At 45.7% G+C, this 22466-nt stretch overlaps 1 protein-coding gene across 3 annotated transcripts in view; it reads right to left on the bottom strand.

The window, feature by feature from the left end:
• Positions 1-889: 889 nt before the first annotated feature.
• Positions 890-22466, bottom strand: part of Acsl1 (acyl-CoA synthetase long chain family member 1) — a 65356-nt gene continuing 43779 nt past the window's right edge. For 2 of the 3 annotated variants that reach the window (XM_055593655.1, XM_055593656.1), the window contains exons 8-21: positions 19114-19146; positions 18917-18968; positions 18400-18473; positions 16156-16233; positions 12605-12739; positions 11005-11139; positions 10153-10248; positions 9185-9257; positions 7250-7338; positions 6609-6725; positions 5763-5906; positions 3300-3401; positions 3129-3200; positions 890-2539 (exon numbers count right to left, since the gene is read on the bottom strand). In XM_055593655.1, coding sequence (XP_055449630.1) covers positions 2399-2539; positions 3129-3200; positions 3300-3401; positions 5763-5906; positions 6609-6725; positions 7250-7338; positions 9185-9257; positions 10153-10248; positions 11005-11139; positions 12605-12739; positions 16156-16233; positions 18400-18473; positions 18917-18968; positions 19114-19146 — 1341 coding nt within the window. In that variant the 3' untranslated portion in view covers positions 890-2398. Of the gene's footprint in view, positions 2540-3128; positions 3201-3299; positions 3402-5762; positions 5907-6608; positions 6726-7249; positions 7339-9184; positions 9258-10152; positions 10249-11004; positions 11140-12604; positions 12740-16013; positions 16092-16155; positions 16234-18399; positions 18474-18916; positions 18969-19113; positions 19147-22466 lie in introns of all 3 variants that reach the window. The other variant, XM_055593657.1, reaches the window with a different exon arrangement.

Genomic DNA, 22466 nt, shown 5'->3' with positions numbered 1-22466 from the left:
ATATATATATATATATATATATATATATATATATATATAATTCTATCTATCTATCTAGACTGTGGCTACTATGTTCTCAGGCTTCCCAGCCTCTAGAACTGTAAGCCAAATAGCCTTGATTCTTTACAAATTACCTTGTCTCTGACACTGTGCTATAGCAACAGAAAATGGAATAAAACAAGCTGTGTCAGATATCCATAAACCTGGGCTTTAGAGGGAGAACAGAAACAGAAAACACTAACCAGAAAGAATAGGCTAGGTCACAGGTCTGTAAGTCCAGCTACTCAGAATGCTGAAGCAGTTGTTGTTCAAGCCAGTCTGTGGCTGCAGAGTGAGTCTAAGGCTAATCTAGGGTGATTTAGTGAGAACTCATAGAGAAGACAGTTCTCTCTCTCCTCTCTCTGTCTCTCTCTCCTTTCCCCTTCTCCTTAAAACAAAACATCCCCCAACCCTTAAACACAGGAGGCTTGAAAGAAATTGGGAGCTAATTAACACCCAGTAACAAGGACCAGACCAAGAAAGGGAAGGAAAAAGTCTGCTGCAAACAGGAAGCAAAATTACCACAGCACAGTGGACTTAAACCCATGACTGTAGACCAACAGCGGCTAATGTCTCCTCCAAGCATCGCTTCCCAGCAAAGCAGCTGCAAGAAGGGAGAAAGACCCTTATCATCTATACTACAGATTCTAGACCATGATGTTCTTCCTCATGCCATGTGGGGACTGTGGTCAGAAGAGCTGGTGGAGGGTGGTGGACAGTGTCCTACAATGCTGGACTGGAGAAGGAACAGGGACGGGAAGGAAGCAATGGGAAGCCCATCCTTACTCAGGGCACACGCCGTGGGCTGTCCCAAATGTCACACTGCACTCAAAAGACATTCTCCACTCACTCGAAATGCAGAAATATTTATTTTGGTTTCCTTCATTGTTTTTTGGAAATTCTGTTTTGGTTTATAAAACATAGAAATAGCCAACACTGAAAGCAAACATTCAAAACCCCATTGTGACAAATTATCGACTTCCTGTGCAATGAAGAATACGAATATGAAGTTAGGCTACCAAATAGTGTTATTACAATGACGGCTCTTTAGTGCAAACCCAGTTGTGCTTCAATAATACACGCACTGTCACACAGCCAACAACAGTGGCTTCAGATGTATAAACAACAGCTTGACTAGGTCAGGTGTGGCAAAGACTCACAGGAAAGTGAAATGCTGATTTCCCAAATTAACTTTTAAAAAAATCCCTTGAGACGATAATCCCAGGATATGATTTCTTTTCCCAGATTTCTTCATCCCAGAATTTTGGCTTGCCAAATGCCTTTCACAGAAATCAGGTAGTTTTATAGTAAGGATATTTACTTATTACTTGTCCGTTTTAATAAGTACCCATGTGCATCAACTCCCTTAATAGTTTCGAAGACATGCTTTGCCTGAGTTTAATTGGGAGGAAAAGAAAAGCAAGTTGATCACCACATCATCATTTGCCAGGAAAACCACGCTTGGAGCCCAGTGGTCACAGATGAGCTGGTTCCATGAGGAGCAGGTGGACAGCAGCGGAGGCGTCACAGTTGAGCATGGCCGATCCAGGTCGTTCTTTGAATGCCATCTTCATTGCAGAGTCTAAGGCAGGATTTCTCATAACCCCTGGAAAGGGGGGAGGAGGGGACCAGATTTGGAGAAAAGCCAGAGCATCCTGTGTGAGTTGGAAGCTGCTGGCTCTAGGAAGCCACCATTTTATTTTTCTTTTCTTTTCTCTGGGGCTGGGCACCCTCATTGTTCTGAGGAGGATCTGTTCTTTAGTTTACTGGGAACCTTGTGTCCCAGCAGGCACAACAGGGACCATTTGGAACCCTTACAAATCAGAAGGGTCATATGTGTGTTTTGTGTGTGAGGTGGAGAAGGGAGCGGAGGTGGGCGGGAATCTCTGGTCCACTGTGACTTTCTTCAGCCTGGACAGTTGTTCTTAAAGGGACAGCTCTCCTCCAGTGCACTGTGCCCTTCAGAGCAGCAGACAGCTGCAGAACGTGCAGCAAGTAGCAGACATATCAGAAAGAGCAGGTCCTAACCCCTTGGTTAGAAAAACAGGAGACAGAAGTTTTAACACCCACCTTATCAGTTGAAGAAGTCTTAAATAACTTAGCACTGTTATGGGTTCCCCTTTACAATATTTAAGGCTCGTTTTGGAAATTGTGTATCACCAGGATCATGGGCTGCAACACAGGTGGCTGTAAGGCAGTGTTCCGTGCCCTCTAATATCCCTACGGTAAGACCCTGTGGACAAGTCCATCACGCAGTTTCCTTTCCTACACTGGCTGAGGCAAAGTTACCAGCGCGAAGGCCCTTGGTACAAGGAGGGTTGTGGAGGTGCGCCGTTTCTTCTAAGCACTCCTCCTCCCGTTAAATCTTGATGGTGGAATATAGTTCATCTATCTGTGACCTGAAATAGTTCCGTAGCTCTGGCCTTTTTGCCTTCATCGTTGGAGTCAGAAGGCCATTGTCAATAGAAAATAATTCCGTGTGCATAGCAATGCCTTTGACCTGCAAATAAACAAGCCTGTTACAGTGAGGGGAACGGGGGAAGAGGACAGACACACAGAAGCAGCCTAGGAAATCTAAACAGAAATGAAGTTCTCAAAGGAGAGGAAGGCCGTCAGGGCACCACCCGCCCTCTCATCTCACTATGCCTTCTCAGCAGTGCGCACGGGTCCCGTTAGGACAGAATTCGGGACTGTGTGCTAACCTCGGGGAAGAGAAGTCACATGTTGAATAAAACCCTGGCACTGGAGAGATGGCTCAGCAGTTAAGAGTACTTCCTGCTCTTCCAGAGGACCCAAGTTCGTTTCCCAGAGTCCACCACAACTGTCTGTAACTCGAGCTTCAGACCTGATACCTTTGGCCTCTTTGGCACCTGTATTCATGTGCAAATACATGTATACACACAGACATAGACACAGACACACACTCTCTCTCTCACACACACACAAATTAATCTTTAAAAAAATCCTTTATATCAAGCTATTCTAATCATTTCTTTAGGTCTACTCTTCAACCTTTACAATGCACTCATTAAAAATCTTCAAGTCAGATTCTGCCGTATACTAAATTCATACTTGGATCAAAGTCACACCTGTTCAAATGGCTTCAAACCAGCTTCCTTCCCGAGTTTCACCATGTCTTCCAGAATGGCTTTTTTGACATCCTAATAATTAGAAAAAATCAGATTATTTTCTCTTATACCTACAGGTGCACTGAGGACCGAGTGGAGGACGGACGGTGGCAGGGACATGCTGGATCTCACCTTGTTTCTGCACAGCTCTTCAAAGGATCCCTGATGTCCTCTCTTCTGGGCCCAGGAACACAGGTTCTCAGCGTCTGGCACCACAATTGCTATGAGAAATGCCTACAGCACAGGCAAGTGAGTCATTAGAGGTTTATTTTTCTGCACCATGGTCCCACAGGATTATCTGGTAACATTATGGGTCTCTCAGAATGTATTCCTGTCATGCCCCTTCCCAGGGCTGCCTGAGCCCGGGTGAGGAAACAGCAGCCTTGAAGTACAAACAATAGTCACTGGAAATCAAACTCTAACAAAAATCCCATTTTTGTTTATTTCAATGCGTGCTTTCTTACTTGGTTGGTTTTGGTTTTTGTTGTTGTTAGACCAGGGTCTCAAGTAGCCCAGGCTGGTCTTGAACTAACTACATGGCTGAGACTGCACCTACACTCCTGACCCTCTCATCTCTACCTCCCAAGTACTAGGATTACAAGTGTTCATCACCATGTGTGCTGAGTGTATATACTTCTAAAATTTTTGTATTTAGTTTTTATCTCCAACACTGAATATGTTTGACTGTTACAACATCATTGCTTTTCAAAAAATGATTGAGGATGAATATCATAAATAAGCTAGGCTTGGTAAGTTTAAAAATGTAAAACTTTCCCCTAGGTTCCTGCCCTGTCTGGACTGGGGTTCAAATCCTATCATTCTGCTAAAGGAAAGTAGCAATAAAGAGACTCCTGGGGACATTCTGCTATGCTTTATAGGTCAGTACCTTGCTCATCTGTCATCACAGAAACTTCCTCCTGTTGTGCATGGGAACAAACACAGAGACCCACAGCTGGACCATGAGAATGAGGGCCCTTGTAACACTCAGCCCTAAATGGGATGTCTCCATCAAACCCCTCAGTGTTCAGGGAATCCTTCGGAAGAGGTGGTGGAAAGATTGGAAGAGCCAGAGGGGATGGAAGACACCAAGAAAACAAGGCCTTTAAAGACACACATGAACTCAGAGACTGTTGTAGCATGTGTGATCTGCATGGGTCTACCCCAGATGGGGTCCCAGTACTGAGAGGGGAAGTGGATACAAGCCCCCCTCCCTACCCAGATGTTAGCTCCAATTAAAAACCACTCACAAAAGAAAAGTTCGTTTTTTTCCCAAAGGAGTCTTGCTGGGGATATAAACCACCTTAAGAGTAGGCTGTAGGCCCAGCAGAAGATGCCAACAGAAAACGAACTCAAAGGCATCTTTGGAGGTTCCTTGTTTCATAATGCTTTGTCAAAACCTTTCTTTCCCTTCTGTTTGCCTTATTATTTTGTCCTATTCCAGTTTGCCAGTTTATCTTGTTTTATTATTATTCTTTGGAGGCCTATGTGTTTTCTAACAATCGATAGAAAAGGCATGGATCTGGATTGGAGAAGTGGGAGGATCTAGGGGGTGTTGGAAAAGCATAATCAATATGTTGTATGAAAAACAATTTTCTTTCTTTCTTTTTTTTTTTTTTTTTGTGGTTGTTTGAAACAGGGTTTCTCTGTGTCATCCTGGCTGTCCTGAAACTCACTCTGTACACTACGTTAGCCCAGGACTCAGAGATCTACCTGTTTCTGCCTCAAGTACTAGAATTAAACTTGTATGCCACCATGTCCAGATTTTTTAAAACTTGTCTTTTTTCCCTTTTCTTTTCCTTTCCTTTCTTTCTTTAAAAAAATACCAACTCTATTTTCAGTAAAAAACAAAACAAAGCAAAAAAAGAAAAAGAAAAAAAAAACTATAAAATGTGCCGAGTATGGCAGTGCATGCTTTTATTTCCAGCACATAGGAGGCTGAAACAGGAGGATCTCTGTGATTCAGTTTGAGTCTGTTCCGGAGTGAGTTCCAGGACAGCCAGGATGACAAAGAGAAACCCTGTCTCAAAACAAAAATGTAAAACTTGGAGCTGGAGAGATGACTCAGCTGTTAAGAACACTTGTTGCTCCTACAGTGAGCCCAGGTTTGGTTCCCAAGTCCCACAGAGGGGCTCACACTGACCCATAACTCTTTAAAATGTAAACTTTAAAAATGTAAACTGTGTTATATTCCATAAGTGTTAATGTTTTCACTTATAGTTAAAGTAGAAATATACAGCAGCCCCTAGTGTCTCCATCCCATTGTTATTGGTACACCAGAGCAATTAACGAGTTACAATTAAAATCCAGAAACTGAAGAGTAAACAGCTTTGGGGAACAGTAAACGCCAGTGCGGCACAATCCAACAGTAGTTAGTTTAGCACATATATGAAGGCTAATGACACTGACACAAACTGTCAGTCACCTTTTTGTTTTGATTTTTGAGACACAGTCTCCTTTTAAATAGATGGGCTGGCCTCACTCTCCCAAGTGCGGGGACTGTAAGTGTGTCCCCCTGGCTCCCAGTCACCCTAAAGGTCCTTGTAATATGTGACACTTTGAAGCGCCCAGCAGCACTCTAGTCTTGAGAGCACATACCTGCAGGCTCTCCCCATGCACAAACACCTGGGCCACAGCTTCACTTCGCAGGTAGATGTTTTCAATCTTTTCTGGTGCTATGTACTCCCCTTGGGCTAGTTTAAATATGTGCTTTTTCCTGTCGATAATCTTCAAGGTGCCATTCTGTATATCAGAGAGGAAGAGGCAATGGGTGAGTTCCAGGCTGGTTTTTCACCATCAGTCACAGTACAGGGTATATGAAATTGCCTAGGGCCATTTGGCTATGCAGAGAGAGATTGCCGAGCCCATGTGATGTCTGCTTCCCCACTTAACACAGACTTATACCCCTGCTTCTTTTAGCCTCCTGTCTGGAGTGCAGACACATATTCTGCTCAGCAAGTAAGCTTTGTTTCCTGACAGTCAAGATACAATCTTACCCTTTCACAGTACTCTGCAGACAAAAGCTGAATCTCCTCTGTCATTACCATTTTTTTTTTTTTTAAGGGGAAGGCAGATGCTTCAATACTTTGGGAAGGGTCAGTCCCAGCACATCCAAAACTGTGGGAATGCTAGGCTACACCCAAATCAAGGCACTACTTGATGCCCTAAAAACCCACAGTTTTTTGGAGGTCAAAGAGGAAGCAGCAGCAATCAACTGATGCAAGGCAGCAAAATAAAAGCTTTGTTTGCTCGAGTAAAAGTCAAGATTGTAATCAGGTATGCCGAGAATATAAGCTGTCTCTTGCAGGACACAAAGGATCTGTATCACACCATGCAGCGAGTAGAAGGGCGGGGTGTAAAAGCCACAGGCTGTGCACCAGGAAGGACATGTGCCTCCCTGCATCCGGACAAAACTGCCTTCAAAGAGGAGAGGTGACAACTTACTGGCAGCCATTTTCCAATGTCTCCTGTGTGTAACCAGCCATCTTTATCCAGGGCTTCTGCTGTTTTTGCTGGGTCCTTCAAGTAGCCTTTGAACACATTTGCCCCTTTGACACACACCTAAGTAAAGACATTTACAGGGATTCTCCTAAGGAAATCATGTGCGTGTATGAGTGAGCATTTATCTGGAAGCCTTCAGTTCTATGCTCTAGAGGGAATTACCAAAGTCCCATTAGGACCTCAGAGGCATTTCCAATGTCCCCACTTCTTTTCCTCAGGACAGTCAAGATGAAGGGGGAATGCAAGCCTCAGATCAGAAGACATCTCTGGTGTAATTAGGTTTTCTAACCGGCACAGGCAGAAGCATCAGCAGACTGTACACCAGCCTCACCGGAGCTCTTGTGTCCTGCTCTTGGGTCCCCAAATCCCTAAGTGTCCCGCATAAGGAAGGACTAAAGTATCCTGCCTCCAACCCCTAGAGGGTCACGCAGAATGTACCTTTGGACTGACCTGCTTGCCGGTAAGACTTCCGATAGAATCAAGCTTAAGAGCAGTACTGAGTGCTACCCAGATCTGTGCCCACATCAGCAGCTACTGCAGGAGATGTCTGTTACCCAGCAATGATGGGGCAGGCTCTCACTCACCTCGCCCTCACCCTTGGCAGCCATGTAATTCATTTCTTCCACATCAACAAGCTTTACATAATTGCAAGGCATGGGGGCACCGACATGGCCTACAAACGAAGTGGGAGAATCATTTCAAAGCGTGCTATCATGGCCTCAGGCCAGAGCATCTTTCCAGCGGACAAGCTGCCTCATAGGAACAGCTGCTATCAGTTTGTGGCTTTTGCAATTATAGCCCCCCCCCCCCCCGGGAAAATAATTTAAGAGGGTCTCTTTCTTGAAGAGAGGGAGAATACCCAATGGGCCTTTCCCATTTCTGAAACTTTGAATACATTTTCAACATTTAAACTTTGGCCACGGATTTGAAGGATGGTACCGTATGGAGGCATGCTTTCTGAATGATCTGATTGGATTGGCTCCACCTACCCATATCTTTTTTTCTTTTCTTCCACCTCCTTATATAGCTGAGGATGGCCTTGGTCTTTTGATTCTCCTGCCTCTACAACACCAGTGATGATGCAGGCGAGTACCACCACATTCAATTTCAAACTTCTTAATGTCCCCTCTTGCTAAGAAGACAGGTAACCCTGTATAGCCCAATTATTTAACCCTGACACATCCCTGGATTTCAGCTGACACAACCACTGTTTTTAGATGAGCATGTTTTCACACTTAAGTCTATTAAGTTATTTCCACAGTTGATTTCACCCTGTTGTCTAAGAGTATTAGGGACAGGGTGTGTGCTAGTTAGTTTTTGACAACTTGACACAAACTAGGTCACCTGGAAGAGAGGGACCTCAATTGAAAAGATGCATCCATAAGACTGTAGGCAACTCTGTGGGGCATCATCTTGGTTAATGAATGATGTGGGGAAGGGCCCAGATGAACAAACCACGGATGGCAAGCCAGCAGTGTTATGTGACCTCGACTTCAGCCACTGCTCTGGGCTCCTGTCCTGCCTCCCCTTAGGGATGGGGCATGATGTGAGAGCAGTAAGATGAAGTAAACCCTTTCCTTCCCAAGTTGCTTTTGATCATGGTGCTTGATCACAGCAACAGAAAGTGAACCAGGACAGAGTGTCTTTTCCCAGAACAAAAATGACAGAGACTACAGATATGCTTTAAGGGTCTCATGAATAATCTTAATGTACAGAGATTGGTATTTCTAAATCCTCTGGCTGTTAAGGAGCAGGATGCTTTTAAACTACAGGTATAAAGATGCTTCTCGAGTTTCAGCACTGACTCCTGTGGAATTACGCTATGAGACAGTGATAGATGTTAGGGCCTATGTGACCAGTTGGTTACTAGATTTACAACAGGTCGTGGAAGCTTATCAATCGCCGCGCAGAACAGCCTAATGGGCTACAGAGAGAAGCACAAAGCACTGCAGCATGCCTGATGACCCCACAGCACAACGCGGTCCCAGTTCTCCCTGCCAACATGCCGCCTAAGCAACAAGTCTGTACCTTATCTCCCCAAAGTGCAGCCGGGGTAACACCCACGTGGCGTCCGCCTTCCTACAGAACCTCCTCAATGGCAGAGGCTCAACAACCTCTTTAGGTATTGTCCACTGTGCTTTCTTTGAGATAATGGACTTTTGTTTATTTCTGTTGGCAGTTCCAACAACTGGCCCAGCACATAGTATAACTGTAGTAGCTATTTATGAATTAAAACCAGCAGCAAATGAGGAAATCCTGCTCAATCACTGGGAAGTCTGCTGGAGGAGGCCTCTCCTCACCTCTGCTAGGGTGCATCATAGCCTAATCACCCAGGGTTTGGGGACCACTTTCTACCCAGCTCACAGAACCTCAGGACTATTTGCTTGAGGCCTAATTTCTTGAGACATATTACACAGTTCTATGCAAGGAGGAACCAATCGAGGATGAACCCACTTCCAATCATCCCAACCTTGAACTGCACTGAGGAGACTTGGAAATGGCTCTCCCGCCAACCATACCTGCTGTCCAGTCTCCCGGCAAGCTCAGGCAGCAACCAGCAGTGCACTCGGTCTGTCCGTAGCCCTCATAGAACTTGGTCAGCAAGAAACAAGAAATTATTAACGTGGGACAGCCATGACTTGGCAGGAAGTGCGCAAGAAACTAAGCCTTACTAGCTCCTGAGGAATCCCAGCCTCTGAAACCTTTAAAATTCCAGTTTAGCAAGTTCACTCAAGAACATACTATGTACCCACCTGAACATCTTCACCTCACGGTCTTCCTACTCAACTTCCTGCAGACAGGCAAGGGGGAGCCTTCACAGGATGGGTCATTACCCACCTGGTGGCACCCCTGCTCTGCTAATCCAGGATATCTCACATATGCCCTGAGTGACACCATGAGCCCCGGACTCTCTTGTATTTTCAGCATGGCACGTGGGTGGGCTAATCACTGATGACCCATCCCGCCCCTGCAGTCATACTCTAGCGGCATGGCTCACGCCTCACCCTAGATGACATTTTACATACACACCCTGCCCAGGGCCAGAACCATACAGATTGATTCCCCCAGGAAATCTGGCACTAACCTACCTTCTAAGCAAAATCAAGACATATTCAAATGAGGGGCTGGGAGGCATGGGAAAATGCTGAGTGAACACACTCATTCGAGGAGGAGGAGGCATGTGCTCAAGTGATCTGTTGTACGGCATGGTGAGTGAGCTTGGTGGGTGACCACATGATGACAGAGCAAATAAAACACAATGGACCCTCCACTTGCAAATGGCTGCATTGTTTCTATATGTTCACACCACACACAAAATTGCGAAGTATGTGGAGTAACTTAGTCATTTAGCAACAATAATTTAGCTGTCACTCGGTGTGTCCACACACGATGTTGTACAATGAAAATTCATAGACATTTTAGCCCATCAGCAAATCAACCCACAGCATCACACAGCCCGGGATAAGGGGGTGGTTATCAGCCTCACCTGACAGCCGAGAGCGGTCCTCAGAAACGTCAGCACTGTGGCAGACACTGGGGCTGCGCCCGTGATCATCAGCCGGACTTTCCCACCCAGGCTCGACTTGCAAGACAGAGGGAAGTGAGGGTTACATATGCAGCGGTCAGAGCTCCTTCGTCAGGCACTTGCTTGGGTCCCTGTGCCCCAGTCGGCCACCTTCCCTGCAGCTGGCATGGACAGGGCTCGCACTGGGGACAGAGTCCACATCAGGACCCGGGATCTACACATCCCTTTCAGAGTTGCCCACTTCCCCCAGCACACTCTGCACTAATCCAGTAATTCTACTCATGGGCAATGTAGAAATTGGACTTGGGGCAGCCCCTGCTATTCCACATTCTCATCCCCAGGCTTAAGGCACTACCTCAGGAGTGGCATACTTGTTCCAGAAAAGCTAAAGGAAGGCTAAAACACCCCGAATCCTTCCACCCAACTGTAGCAGGTTCAGATGTAGGTAGAGAATGGGGTTCACCTAAAAGCGGACAGCTTCCAGGAGGACTGGAAAACAACCCCGTGTGTGTGTGTGTGTGTGTGTGTGTGTGTGTGTGTGCGCACTTGTGCATGTCTGAGTGATTGATCCCTCAAGACTGAGCATGCTAAGCAAGCATTCGACCACTGAGCTGTGTCTCTAACCCTCTTTTACTCTTTACGTTGCAAGAGGGTCTCATGAAGTTGCCCAGGCTAGCCCTGAACTTGTAATCTTCCACCTAAACCATCAAACTGGGATTACAGACCTGCATAATTCAGCATTCCTCCCCTGCCCCCCCCCCAGCACACACACGACTTTACATAAGAAACATGAGGTGGGAGTCTATTTTCTACCTGTATCTTGTGAAAGATGAGCTTATCCCACAGGCTGTTATTTCTGATAATGCCACTGCGAAGCTCAGCTTCCTTCCTTTTGGAGGCAAAGTCCAGCAGCCATCGCTTCACCGTAGTGTTTGCTTGTCCAAAAATCTAATGAGGCAAGAAGTAAGGTTTTTATATCGTCCAAGATGGCTAAAACCAAAAGGGCAGATAACAGCGTAGTGGATACAGCACTTGGGAACCTGTTAGCTGCCGGAACGGTGGGCCCTGCTTTGGAAAGCCACCGACCAGACCCCCTGGCTCTTAAGTATAAATCTGCCCCATGACCCAACTCTACAAGATATAAAAACATGGCCATAGAGACCTGCACACAAGTGTCTGCAGCAGGGTTATCTACACTAGCCAAATGACCACCAATGAAGGCCCAACACCATGTGTGATAACCACACAGTGGAATAGAGCTGGGCTATAAAATGTTATGAAATACTTTTGTTGTTGTTCTGTTTTTTGTTTTTTGTTTTTTGTTTTTTTTTTTTTTGAGATAGGTTTCTCTGTGTAGCCTTGGCTATCCTGGGCACTTTGTAGACCAGGCTGGCAGCAAACTCACAGAGATCCGTCTGCCTCTGCCTCCGTGAGCGCTGGGATCACAGGCATGTACCACCACACCTGGCTTCGTCATGAAATACAAAAATGTACATTTTGAAGGTTTGGTATTGGTTGCTTGGAAGTCTAGCAGTCAGGTGGGTGGGAGGTGAGAAAGAGCAGGTAAAGGGTTCTTTTCTGGAGTGTTGAAGGTGTTTCAAAACTGACTTGGTGGGATTAGAAGGTTCTGCAAACACTCAGAAATCTTTGGAAGGTGTCCGCGCTCATCACTGTAACACCAACACAGCCATCCTCAAAGAGTGCTGAACTGCCCACTTTTATGGCTCGGACTGACCTTGAGCCATACAGATGCACTTCACTGTGGAGGCCCAGCCCCAGGCCCCCAACTGCACACCTCGAAAGGACAAACTGCACAGCACGTGAATTATATCTCAGTGAAACTATTTCAACAGATTAAAAAATGAACAAGGATCTTAGAGATAACAAAGGTCCCACCTCCAGGAGGAAGAGGAAATGTGCTAACAGTGCTCGTTGGTAATTCAGCTTGATGACTGAGCTGGCCACGTGCTGGTCGTGCCCAGCTGAGCAGCCTACGCTGAGATAGCGAAAGCTCCTGCTTTGGCCTCGTCACCTCTCTCAGTGAGGTGGAGTGGGACTTCATGCGTGCAGGGGTTGGCAGAACGATTAATGAAGCCATCTCACAGTTTTCTGCCCGTGCCCCGCTGAGCACCTTGGTGAAACAGGGAGGCGGCAGTCTGAGAAGTGAGGACCAGAGAGCACGTGAAACTAAACCGACCTTGTGCACACAGCTAAGAGTCTACAGCGGGTGGCGTGTGTCTCCTACCAACAGCTCTGTGCAGCAACTGAGTTCTAGTTCTGCAGGGGTGAGGGTGGAAGTTCTGTGAGGCTCTACTGTCGAGGGCCACAGAAGGGATGTGGCTGATCCCTGATCCCGGCACCAGGACCCACAGCCCCACCTCCCATCCCCCAGACTTTATTGCTCAGGACTCACTCTGTCAAACATCCGGTTCAGCAGTCTCGGAACCACAGGGAAGATAGTGGGCTGAAGCACCTTGAGGTCGTCCATAAGAAGCCTGATGTCTCCTTGGAAAAATCCTATCTTAGCTCCATGACACAGCATTACACACTATGAGTGAAGACAGACAACGCATGCTTCAGCATTGCAAGGAGGGCCTACTACACTCAGACACACAGGAAGTGAGCCTGATGGCCAGTGTTTCAAAAATGCTTCCAGAAGTCTTAAAACTTCCTAATACGGGTGTTTTCTTTTAAAACAAAATGGGTTTGCATTTACTTGCCACTGTACAAACATGGAAATTCACTATTTCCCCCATCCCAATGTTACCCGAGTCAGTATGAAACCAGGGGAGGCTCTTCCTGATGGCAACGAGAAGGGCTATCTGGGGCTAACAAGCAATTCTGTTGGATGAGTTATGTATTATAAACTCCAAGTATTTTTAGACTTCCAGGAACTTGAGAGCTTACTTATCCTCAAAATAAAAACTCATTGCCTCCAGACCAAGCCTATTAAAATCTCATTTCCTTTTTTGAATCTGGGTAAAAATTTCTGAAAAGACAGAGAACTGGCTGGACTCCAAATGGATGGTCACAAGATCATACCATGTGATGCTTTTCCTATCTCTTGCAAACTGTGCTGGCTACCCAGACAGACCAGACACGTCATCTGACTGTATTAGGTTAAAAGTTTAAAAAATTCAAAAGGTGACAGAGGGCTATAGTTTTAAATGAAAAACTCCTAAAAAAGTGCACAAGAAGGGACAGTGAGATGGCTCAGTGGTAATGGTGCTGGCAAGCCACGCCGGAGGACCAGAGTTTGAGCCTCAGGATCCACACAGTGGAAGAACAGAACCCACTCCTACAAGTTGTTCTTTGACCTCTATGTTTACCCATGACGCACACACAAAATTAAATAAATAAATAAATAAATAAATAAATAAATAAATAAATAAATAAATAAATAAATAAAATGGGGAAATGTCGGACACAGTTTTTACACGTGACAGGGAAATGCAAAGAGACAAAAGAATCCAGAAGTTTAGGGGAGTTAGTCAAACTAGCAAAATGGCAGGGAGACCCTGTTCTCAAACAAGATGGAAAGGCAAGGGCCAACATCTAAAGGTTGTCCTCTGACCTCTACATACACATGATGTCATGTGCTAGTCTGCACCTACACATGTAAACACACACACACACACACACATACACACACACACACACACACACACACACACACACACACACACACACAGAGTCTAGGAAGGTGACCGAACAAAAGAAAGAAAAGTACATGTGGCTCCCTGCTGAGAATTAAAGGCTGCAGGCTTGAGCCTCCCAGCTGTTCCTCTAGAGCTACAAAAGTAGGAGCCTGTGGTCCATCTGCAACTCACTAAGATCATTTCATACATTTCATCTTTTTTTCTTGTTTGAGACAGGGCCTCCCTATGGAGCCCTGACTGGACTATGTAGGTTAGAGTGGCCTTGAATTCAAAGAGATCTGTCCGCCTCTGCCTCCTGGGTCCTGGTGTACAGACACCTGTCTGAGTCCCTGCTCTCAGTACTTGTGTGTACCTGAAAGTAGAATTGCTGGACCACGCGGTAATTGTGCGCATACTTCATAAACTTTCAAGATCCTGAGATGTGCAAGGAGTAAAAGGTGGAGGTTGGAACCCGATGCACCTTGAACCTTTTGAGATGCATAAATCCTACAGGGCAGCAGTCAATCAGAGTGTCCTCTTTCTATTAGTCCACTGTGTCCAACATCTACCACAGCCTGGCACACAGCTGGGTCTCCATAAATACTCCACGAGGAAGACATGTTGCCCACTCTTTCCTCTAGCATAAAACCTAAAGTTGTCCAAGATGAGGAAAAGAAGGCTCCTGTGTGTGCACATGTGTGCATCTCTGTGTGCGTGCATGTCTGTGAACAGGTCAGGGGACAACCTCAGAGGCATTCCTTGGGAGTCAGCCCGACTTTTGTGTGTGGCAAGGTGCCTGCCTGAGACCTGGGGCTCACTGATTAGGCTGAGCTGTCTGACCAGAGAGTTCCAGAGATCTTCCACCTCACTAGTGCTGGGTTTACACAAGTACACACACCACAACCGGCCTTTCACACGGGTCCTGGGGACAGAACTTCGCTCTTCAGGCTTGCAGGACAATCACCTTACCAACTCGGTTACCGCCCTTGGTCAGGTTTGAAAGCAGGTGCACAGTGGTGGAGGGAACCCGGCAAAGGCCAGTTAGACACTGCCCTTCCTCCTCGGGGCACACAGATTAGTGAAAAGATTCTGTGTACCGGCACCAGCATAAAGGGAAGGCTTCCCCTACAACAGGTGCCTCAGACACTTATAGGGTCAATGACTACAATAGTGTCCTTTAGAGATGGGGACAACTACAGGGACCCACAGCTGGACAGGGTGCAGAGAGTGAGAGACGCTGGAACACTCAGTCCTAAAAGGGATGTCGCCATCAAACCCCTCCCCTCAGCTCAGGAAACTCTATGGAGGAGGAGGAGGGGAAAAGAGTGTAAGAGCCAATGGACACAGAAGAGTCCAAGGAAGCAAGGTCTTCTAAACACAACAGGACTACACCCATATGAACTCCCAGAGATGTGGCACAGGTCTAAGCCAGATGAAGGCCCAGCACTGAGGGGAATGGAGCACAGCTCCCGTCCCTCCCTCAACTGCCCACCACTCCCAGGGAAACTTAGCTTTCTCCAGTGCATATACAAATCAAGCAAAAGGGAGGCCCCAAGTCCAGCAGATGGCCAATACCAACAAAACCAAAGGTATTTCTTGAGCTGTCTGTTTATTTGTTTTTACTTTACTGGTCTTTATCTGTCTATTATGATCTATTTATCTGTTATGCTCTACGATTTTCTGTGCCTGTATGTGTGCCTGTGTATGTGTTTTTCATGCTTCTCCTATGTGTGTGTGTCTGAATGCTTTGTCTTATTTTGATTTGCTTTTTTTGTTTGTTTGTTTTGTTGTTGTTTGTGTTTTTACTGGCCTGTTTCCTGAAGAAGAAGAGTTGGTGGGGAGGTAGGGAGTAGCTCCGAGGAGATAAAAAAGGGGAAAATGATCAGAATATACTAGAATATACTATAGGTAAAAAAAAGTCACTTTCAATTTGAAAAAGAAAAAATAATCTTCCTTTAATAGTTCACCTGCAACTGTGTCCTGATGGGCATTCTTCGAAAGTTCAACCTCTCAATTAAACTTTAATTTAAAACAAACTCTCAATTAGACTTAAACTGCAGGATTAAAGCTCAAATGCCCAGTTTGGACCTCAAACTCATATTCTTTCCAAAAATCGGTGCTGCTGAACTGGGGCCAAACTGGGGCCCCGTGAGTGCGTGGATAGCGGTTGTGTGCCACACTTACCTGTAGCTGCTGCTCATACATGTGTGCCAGTGGCAAAAACGAGATCTGTGTGTCACTGGCATTCAGCGTCAGTGTTCTCTGCAAGACACAACAACTTAGCGGGGCACACACAGACAGGCACAGAGACACAGCGGATGCCTACCTCTACAATGGTCTCAAACATATGGGCGAGAGGCAAGAAAGATATCAGAGTATCATCTGGGGAAGCGATGAATGCGGCCTGAAAGCAAGGACACCAGCGAGAAGAGAAGAGTTAAGACTCCCAGGACGCCCCATTTCCCTTCAGAGCAGGGCGTGCAGTCCCTCAACACTCAGTACAGCTACTTCTCGTGTCTGCAATTTTTTTTTAACACCGAAGAATAAAAAGTAATTGTTTTCCTTAAAATTGGGATGGCACTGGGGCATTGCAACTGTTAGCAAATGCTCTATCACAGGCTACCTCACCCATCCCAAAGCAGCACTCAGTCAAGCTGAGCAGAAGTCATTCCCAATAACCAAGCATCTCCAAGTCAGAACTATCGGCCCCTCCCCTGTAAAGAAACTGCACAAACTGGAGTGTTGAGGGATTGTGTGCTCCACGCGTTTTGGTTACAACAACCCAATCCCAGGCAGGTTCCACTGCCCCTTAAGTGGGTTAGATCCACTCCCCGACAGGACAGCACTGTTATACTGCAAAGGGGGAGAGGCTTCCCAGGACCTTTTATTTATGGAAGAAATGGTTCTAGTGGGTGAGTTGGAACAACATTTTTACCTTCAAGCCTCTTTTCACCTCAGGAAAACACTCAAAGCGCTCAATGCAACCTCAAATCTGGCTTGAGGAGATTTGTTCCCCTATAAAATCCTGACCAAGATGAGCCCACAGGCAGACTAAGCGTGGATGCCCGGTTGTCCCCAGAGTGGGCCTTCTTGGGGACAGGCACAATGAGGGCCTGCATGTATGCGCATGCTATTAACACAAAGAAAACTTGCCAACACAGCTGCTGCCAGGTTGACCAAAAGTGGGGAGAGCGTGAGTGCGTGTATATTTGCATGTATGTTTTAATGTGGACTGAACCCTAGGGCCTCAAGCATGGAAAGCTTGCTTTCAACTGCTGGCATACATTCCCAGCACCCAAAGTTCAAACTTTCTGATATACCACACAAGATACTGCCAGCGCCATGTTTGGAGGTTTTAGAAGTTGACACTGCTTCTTGATAGAGTAACTGTCTTTCAATGAAGTTCTGACATCGCTGCAGGTGCGTTTTAAGTTCTCTCTGAAGGTCTACTGGGAGAGTCACATTTCACTTTGGTGGAGCATTAAGTGTTAGGCTTTGTTCATACAGTACACCCTCCAAAAAAGGCAAGGGTGAGAAAATGAACATGACAGTGGAGGAAATTCAAGTGGAAGCATCCTCAAAAAGAAATCAGCCTTCAGCGGCCACCAAAGAAAGATGCCCACTCCTCTAAACCATTAGGTAGAGACAGCCTCCTGACACAAGTAGGGCTACAGAATACTCCCACAGGCCTGCAAAAGCACACTGTTAAATGTGAAAAGATGGCACCTTTCCAAAGATAAGCATGCAATTTATCTTTGGAGTTAGGGACTGAACTCTGTCCCCCTCCCAAATTTACACATGACAGCCCTAAGCCCCGAGTATCAGGAATAGGGCCCTGATATGACTGGATTTGGGAGTAGGCTCCACCCCATCAGCTTGGTGTCTCACTAGAAGAGACATCCCAGAGCACCCAGAAAGAGGCAGCCATCTGTAAGCCCTGAAGATAGCCCTCACCAGGAACCAAACTTGCTGGCAGCTGGTCCTGGACTTTCAGCCTCCTAGACTAAGGGAGATAAACTCCAGCTGTTTAAGCCACACAGGCTGTAGTGCTTTGTTAATGGCAACCCATGTTGACTGCAACCTGTGGACAGAGAACCTGAAGATGACAGGAAATTTAACTAGAGTTTCAGACTTTAACCTTTCTCATACAGTGGGAGCCAAGCTGACCACAGGACAGAACAGTGATTAAAAACCTTCAGCTGTCTTTAACATTCATTGGTAACTTCAAAAAATCAGATTTCTAACACTAGAGTAAGGGCACTGAGCAATCTCTCCTTGTTCATAGAGTGACATTCAAACAATCCTCACATGAAACCCACCATGAGTTCCATCTGGGAATTCATCCGAACGCCACAGTAAGGCTTATGGGATCAGGTCCACAGGTAAACCATGGGAGAGAAGGGGGCTTCTGGCCTTGTTAAAAGTCCAGGCCTTGCTTACATTTATTTCATTGCTCTTACATGTGCAATGTGAACCTGATGGGGGAAGAGGAGGGCTTTCACACTTTCTCCCTTGGGCCTAAAGCCAATCCAAGAATATGAAGGACCATGCTGAAGTTCTCAAGAATTACCTCTGTCGCTTTCACAAAGGCTGAGCAATCGCTCACAATGTTTTGGTGAGTGATCATTGCTCCCTTGGGGTTGCCTGCAGAGGACACAGGGGACAGAACAAGGTTAGATCCCCACAGCTCGACTGTTGGGCACCCTCTGTGTAGACAAACACTGATTAATATTACATTCCTGAGCAGCCTCAGAACCCTTCAAGGACACCTACTCTCAGGAAATTACCTTAAGCATTCTTCATTCAAGTTTTTATGCATTTCCACAGGGGAAGAAGCTAGGACTCTTACTGGGCAGAGATGCTGATAGAGTGCACCTGAGGTCACTTTCAGTAAATGCTGAATCAGCTACAGGAAATGCTCAGATTCTTAGACTGTCTCTCAGAGCAACAAGATGACCTCCCTCGGTCCATTCTTGTCTCTTGCTTTCTTGCACCCATCTATAATTAGTTAATACATTATCTAGAAGGGGGACAGAGAACACAGACTTCCAGATATTTCTTTGAAGCAAGCACATCTCAAAATGTACCTGTAGTTCCACTTGTGAAGCAAATTATTGCAAGATCTTCAGGTGCTGGAGGCTGAAGAAAAAATTTAAAAGAAACAGTATAAATCAGAATAGAATATATCAAGCCATAAAAGCATTTCCAACAGTGTCCAATACAACTGGATGAGGCAAAAACCAGATCTGTACAAGGCTCTAACACAGAGTAACAGAGTGTTTACCTTTGGCTTCTTCCTGTTCACTCTTCCAAGGTCCTTATCAGAGGAGAGAGAGAGAGAAAAAAAAAAAACCTTCAGTATTAAGATCTTCTAACTCTAAATACTAACATCAGGATTGTGGAGATGGCTCAGGGGCTAAGAGCACTGGCTATTCTTCCAGAGGGGCTAGGTTCAGTTCCTACCACCCACGTGGCAAAAACTCTGTAATTTCCAGTTCCAGGGGATCTGATGCCCTTTTCTGGACGCTGATATTGCACACATATGCTTCACAGACACACATCCTGGCCAAACACCTATACACATACAAAATAAAAGAGGAAAGTCCCCAGGTTACTGCCTTTACTGCAGATTTCACTTACAGCTGGCAAAAATACCATCATTTTCAAATTAATTTTTTGTTAAGTAACAGAAGCCATAGTATTTATTGTTCTAGAAGCCATTTTCCAGTTCTCTCCGCTCTGCTCTCTTTCTCCCTCCCTCCCTCTTCTTTTTTGGTGGGATGAGGGTAGGGAGGGTGAGGCAGGGCTTCCCTGTGTAACAGAGTCCCGGCTGTTCTGGACTTGCTTTGTAGACTAGGCTGGCCTCAAACTCAGTGATTAGCCTGCCTCTGCCTCCAGAGTGCTGGGATTAAGGGGTGTGCCATCCCCAGCCTAGTTATCCATCTTTTACGTACAACCATATAAATGGTCTTGAAAATAGGATTGATTCCAAAGACAGCAAAGTCCTGTGCACTGTATTCCAGCCCCCCCCCCCCTTTGATGGCCCTTAACAAAACCTTGTACTTGAACTTAAACCTGCTGGTCCTCAGCACCCTCTCCCATCAGAGAATGCACTCCTGACCACCCAGCTCTGCCTCAATGACCTCTCCCACAAGTGGAAAAACAAACTCTTTTCCCTTTTAAATGCTGGCAGTAGTGAGGCTCCATAGACAGAGCCTTCCTCTGGGCACTGAGCGGAAACAGGCTGCCAGGAGGGTGAGGCTGCTTCGGGAACAGGCATGACACTGGATCTAGACAGCTGTCCCGGGGCAGACTTCTGCTGTCAGGGATGTGCTTCAGTTCATCGCATTAGGCAGCCTTCATACCCATTCAGACTGAAAAAGCTTAGATTCTTTGCAGAGTAAAAGTAAACAGTTTGAGAAACATGTGGAGTACACGGTACTACATGGCCCCTACCACAAAATGCCAATTAGAGGGGATGTTCAGGGCTCACTGAGCTCCACCTAGCACACTTTAATCAATTTAAATTGCATACATCACAGACCACTGATTAAAAACAAGAACACTGGCGTCTCATTAGAAGTCAACTAGGGTTGGGCACTGAGGCATACACCTATGATCTGAGGCAAGAAGATGGCGTGAGCCCAGGAGTTCCAGATCAGCCTGGGCTACACACAAAGCCACAAGCTCAAAACAAAACAACAAAAACCACCCCACAGCCAATAAGAAACTCAAGCATGCTTCTTTAACAAATTATTTTCCAAAGAAGCCTTACTGACTTGAAATTTCTACTCATCTATTCAAAATCTTCCTCCATTTTGTTGTTGTTGAGGTAACACCTCACTCACGTAGGCCAGGCTGACCTCAAAACAGTGAGGTGGCTAATGATGACTGTGAAATGATCCTCCTACTGCCACTTCCCAATTGCTGGAACTACAGGCATGCAGCACCATGCCCAGATAATTGGTTCAAAATTCTTAAATGGCTTCTAGAATCTTCAGCTGACGCTGAATAAGATAAAGCCGTAGTCAGATGCAACTTGCTTTTGTTTTAGGGGAACAAACATGACCTCCACTGGTACATTATTAGCAGTAAAAGCTTCACAGCTTTAAGTTTGTCTTGTCATTTCTCAGATAAATTATATCACTTACTTTTAAAAGTGGTCATTTTGGGTTAAAAGTGAAAAAAAAACTGAGGTCTAGTGAGTGACAAGCATATTGGAGTATTTATAGGTAGTGAAATCTGTAGCCTAATGAAAACGCATAAAAAATATGGACAGGTGGACTGACAGGGGTAAAATAATGCTGAGGCAGATGTGTTAAGACTTCAACACAGACTCTTTAGCAGGACAATGGGAGTACAGCCATACGCTGCTGTTATTACTCAGCAGTCTGTATGTTTGAAAGGTTCAACATTAAAAAAAAACACAGAGGATGCAAACTTTCCAAGATGCCTATGTTCTACCTTGATTCTACAAATACATGTATCTAATGTAAATGTATATTAATATAAATGATGCCACAATCAATCATGATGTGAACTTTAAATTCTTTTCTTCTCACCTTTTGTTTACAAATGCCTAAAATGCATACATTGCATTAAGCAGATAAGTGTAAACAAGATTTCAATTTAAACTCTGTATGACAATCTTCAGTAGTTCACCAAAGTAATGTTTTGACGTTAAAACTACTTCTTTATCACGCAGCGGTAAGAAGGGTAAAGGGAAGGATGATGATGTATGTGCATCTCAGAGAAAGGCAGGTAGAGGAAAAAGAGTTCAATAGACTAACAACCTACCACCACCACCACCAACAACTCTCCAGGGTAAAAATGTAGGTAAAAAGCTAGCACTCTAATTCAAAAATGAAGCCTAGGCAAAAATGAATATGAGCCGCGTTCTGTACACGTGAATGTACAAGCATGCATGTCCAGCATGTCGGTGCTGGAATATCGGGTTTCCCTCTGGCTACTGGATCCTTGGCAAAGGCTCCACGGACCCTGCTCTGCAGCCTCTACTTCCTCTGCAGAAGGAAGAGAAGGAATCAATTAAAAATGTAAACCTGATTAGAACAGCTTCACAGAAAGCTTTAACATGGTAGGTGAGAGCGCGGCTTCCTCTACAGAGCCTACTACCTAGGATGCACACGTGAAAAGGGCCTCCTGCTGGCTCCCTTGCTTCCTAAGCCAACGGCGGCGCTGGTCAGATCGCCCACGCCCCACTGGCCCTTCTAGAATGGTTACCAGCCAAGCTGTACTTACACCGCGAATAGGCCATACTGGAAATGAAACCACAGAGATAAATAAGTTGTGCCACATAGTCTGACGGCAACACGACACAAGCTACAGTCATCTGAGAGGAAGGAACCTCAATTAAGAAAACGCCTCTATTACGATCAGGCCATAGGCAAGCCTTCAGGAAATTTTAAATTAGTGATTGATAGGGGAGAGGGCCCAGCCCACTGTGGGTGGTGCCATTCCTGGCCTGGTGGTCCTGGGTTCTATAAGAAAACAGACTGAACAAGCTGATAAGCTGCACCTCTCTCTGGCCGCTGCATCAGCTCCTGCCTCCAGGTTCTTGCTTTGACTTCCTTCAACACTGAACAGTGATGTGGAAGTATAGGCCACAAAAAGCCTTTT

The sequence above is a fragment of the Psammomys obesus genome, unplaced genomic scaffold (genome assembly GCF_907164565.1).
Source record: "Psammomys obesus unplaced genomic scaffold, mPsaObe1.curated_primary_1811, whole genome shotgun sequence".
In the NCBI taxonomy this organism is placed as follows: domain Eukaryota; kingdom Metazoa; phylum Chordata; class Mammalia; order Rodentia; family Muridae; genus Psammomys; species Psammomys obesus.
Note: the sequence above shows the minus strand (reverse complement) of the source record. Positions and strands in the feature narration are given on the sequence as shown.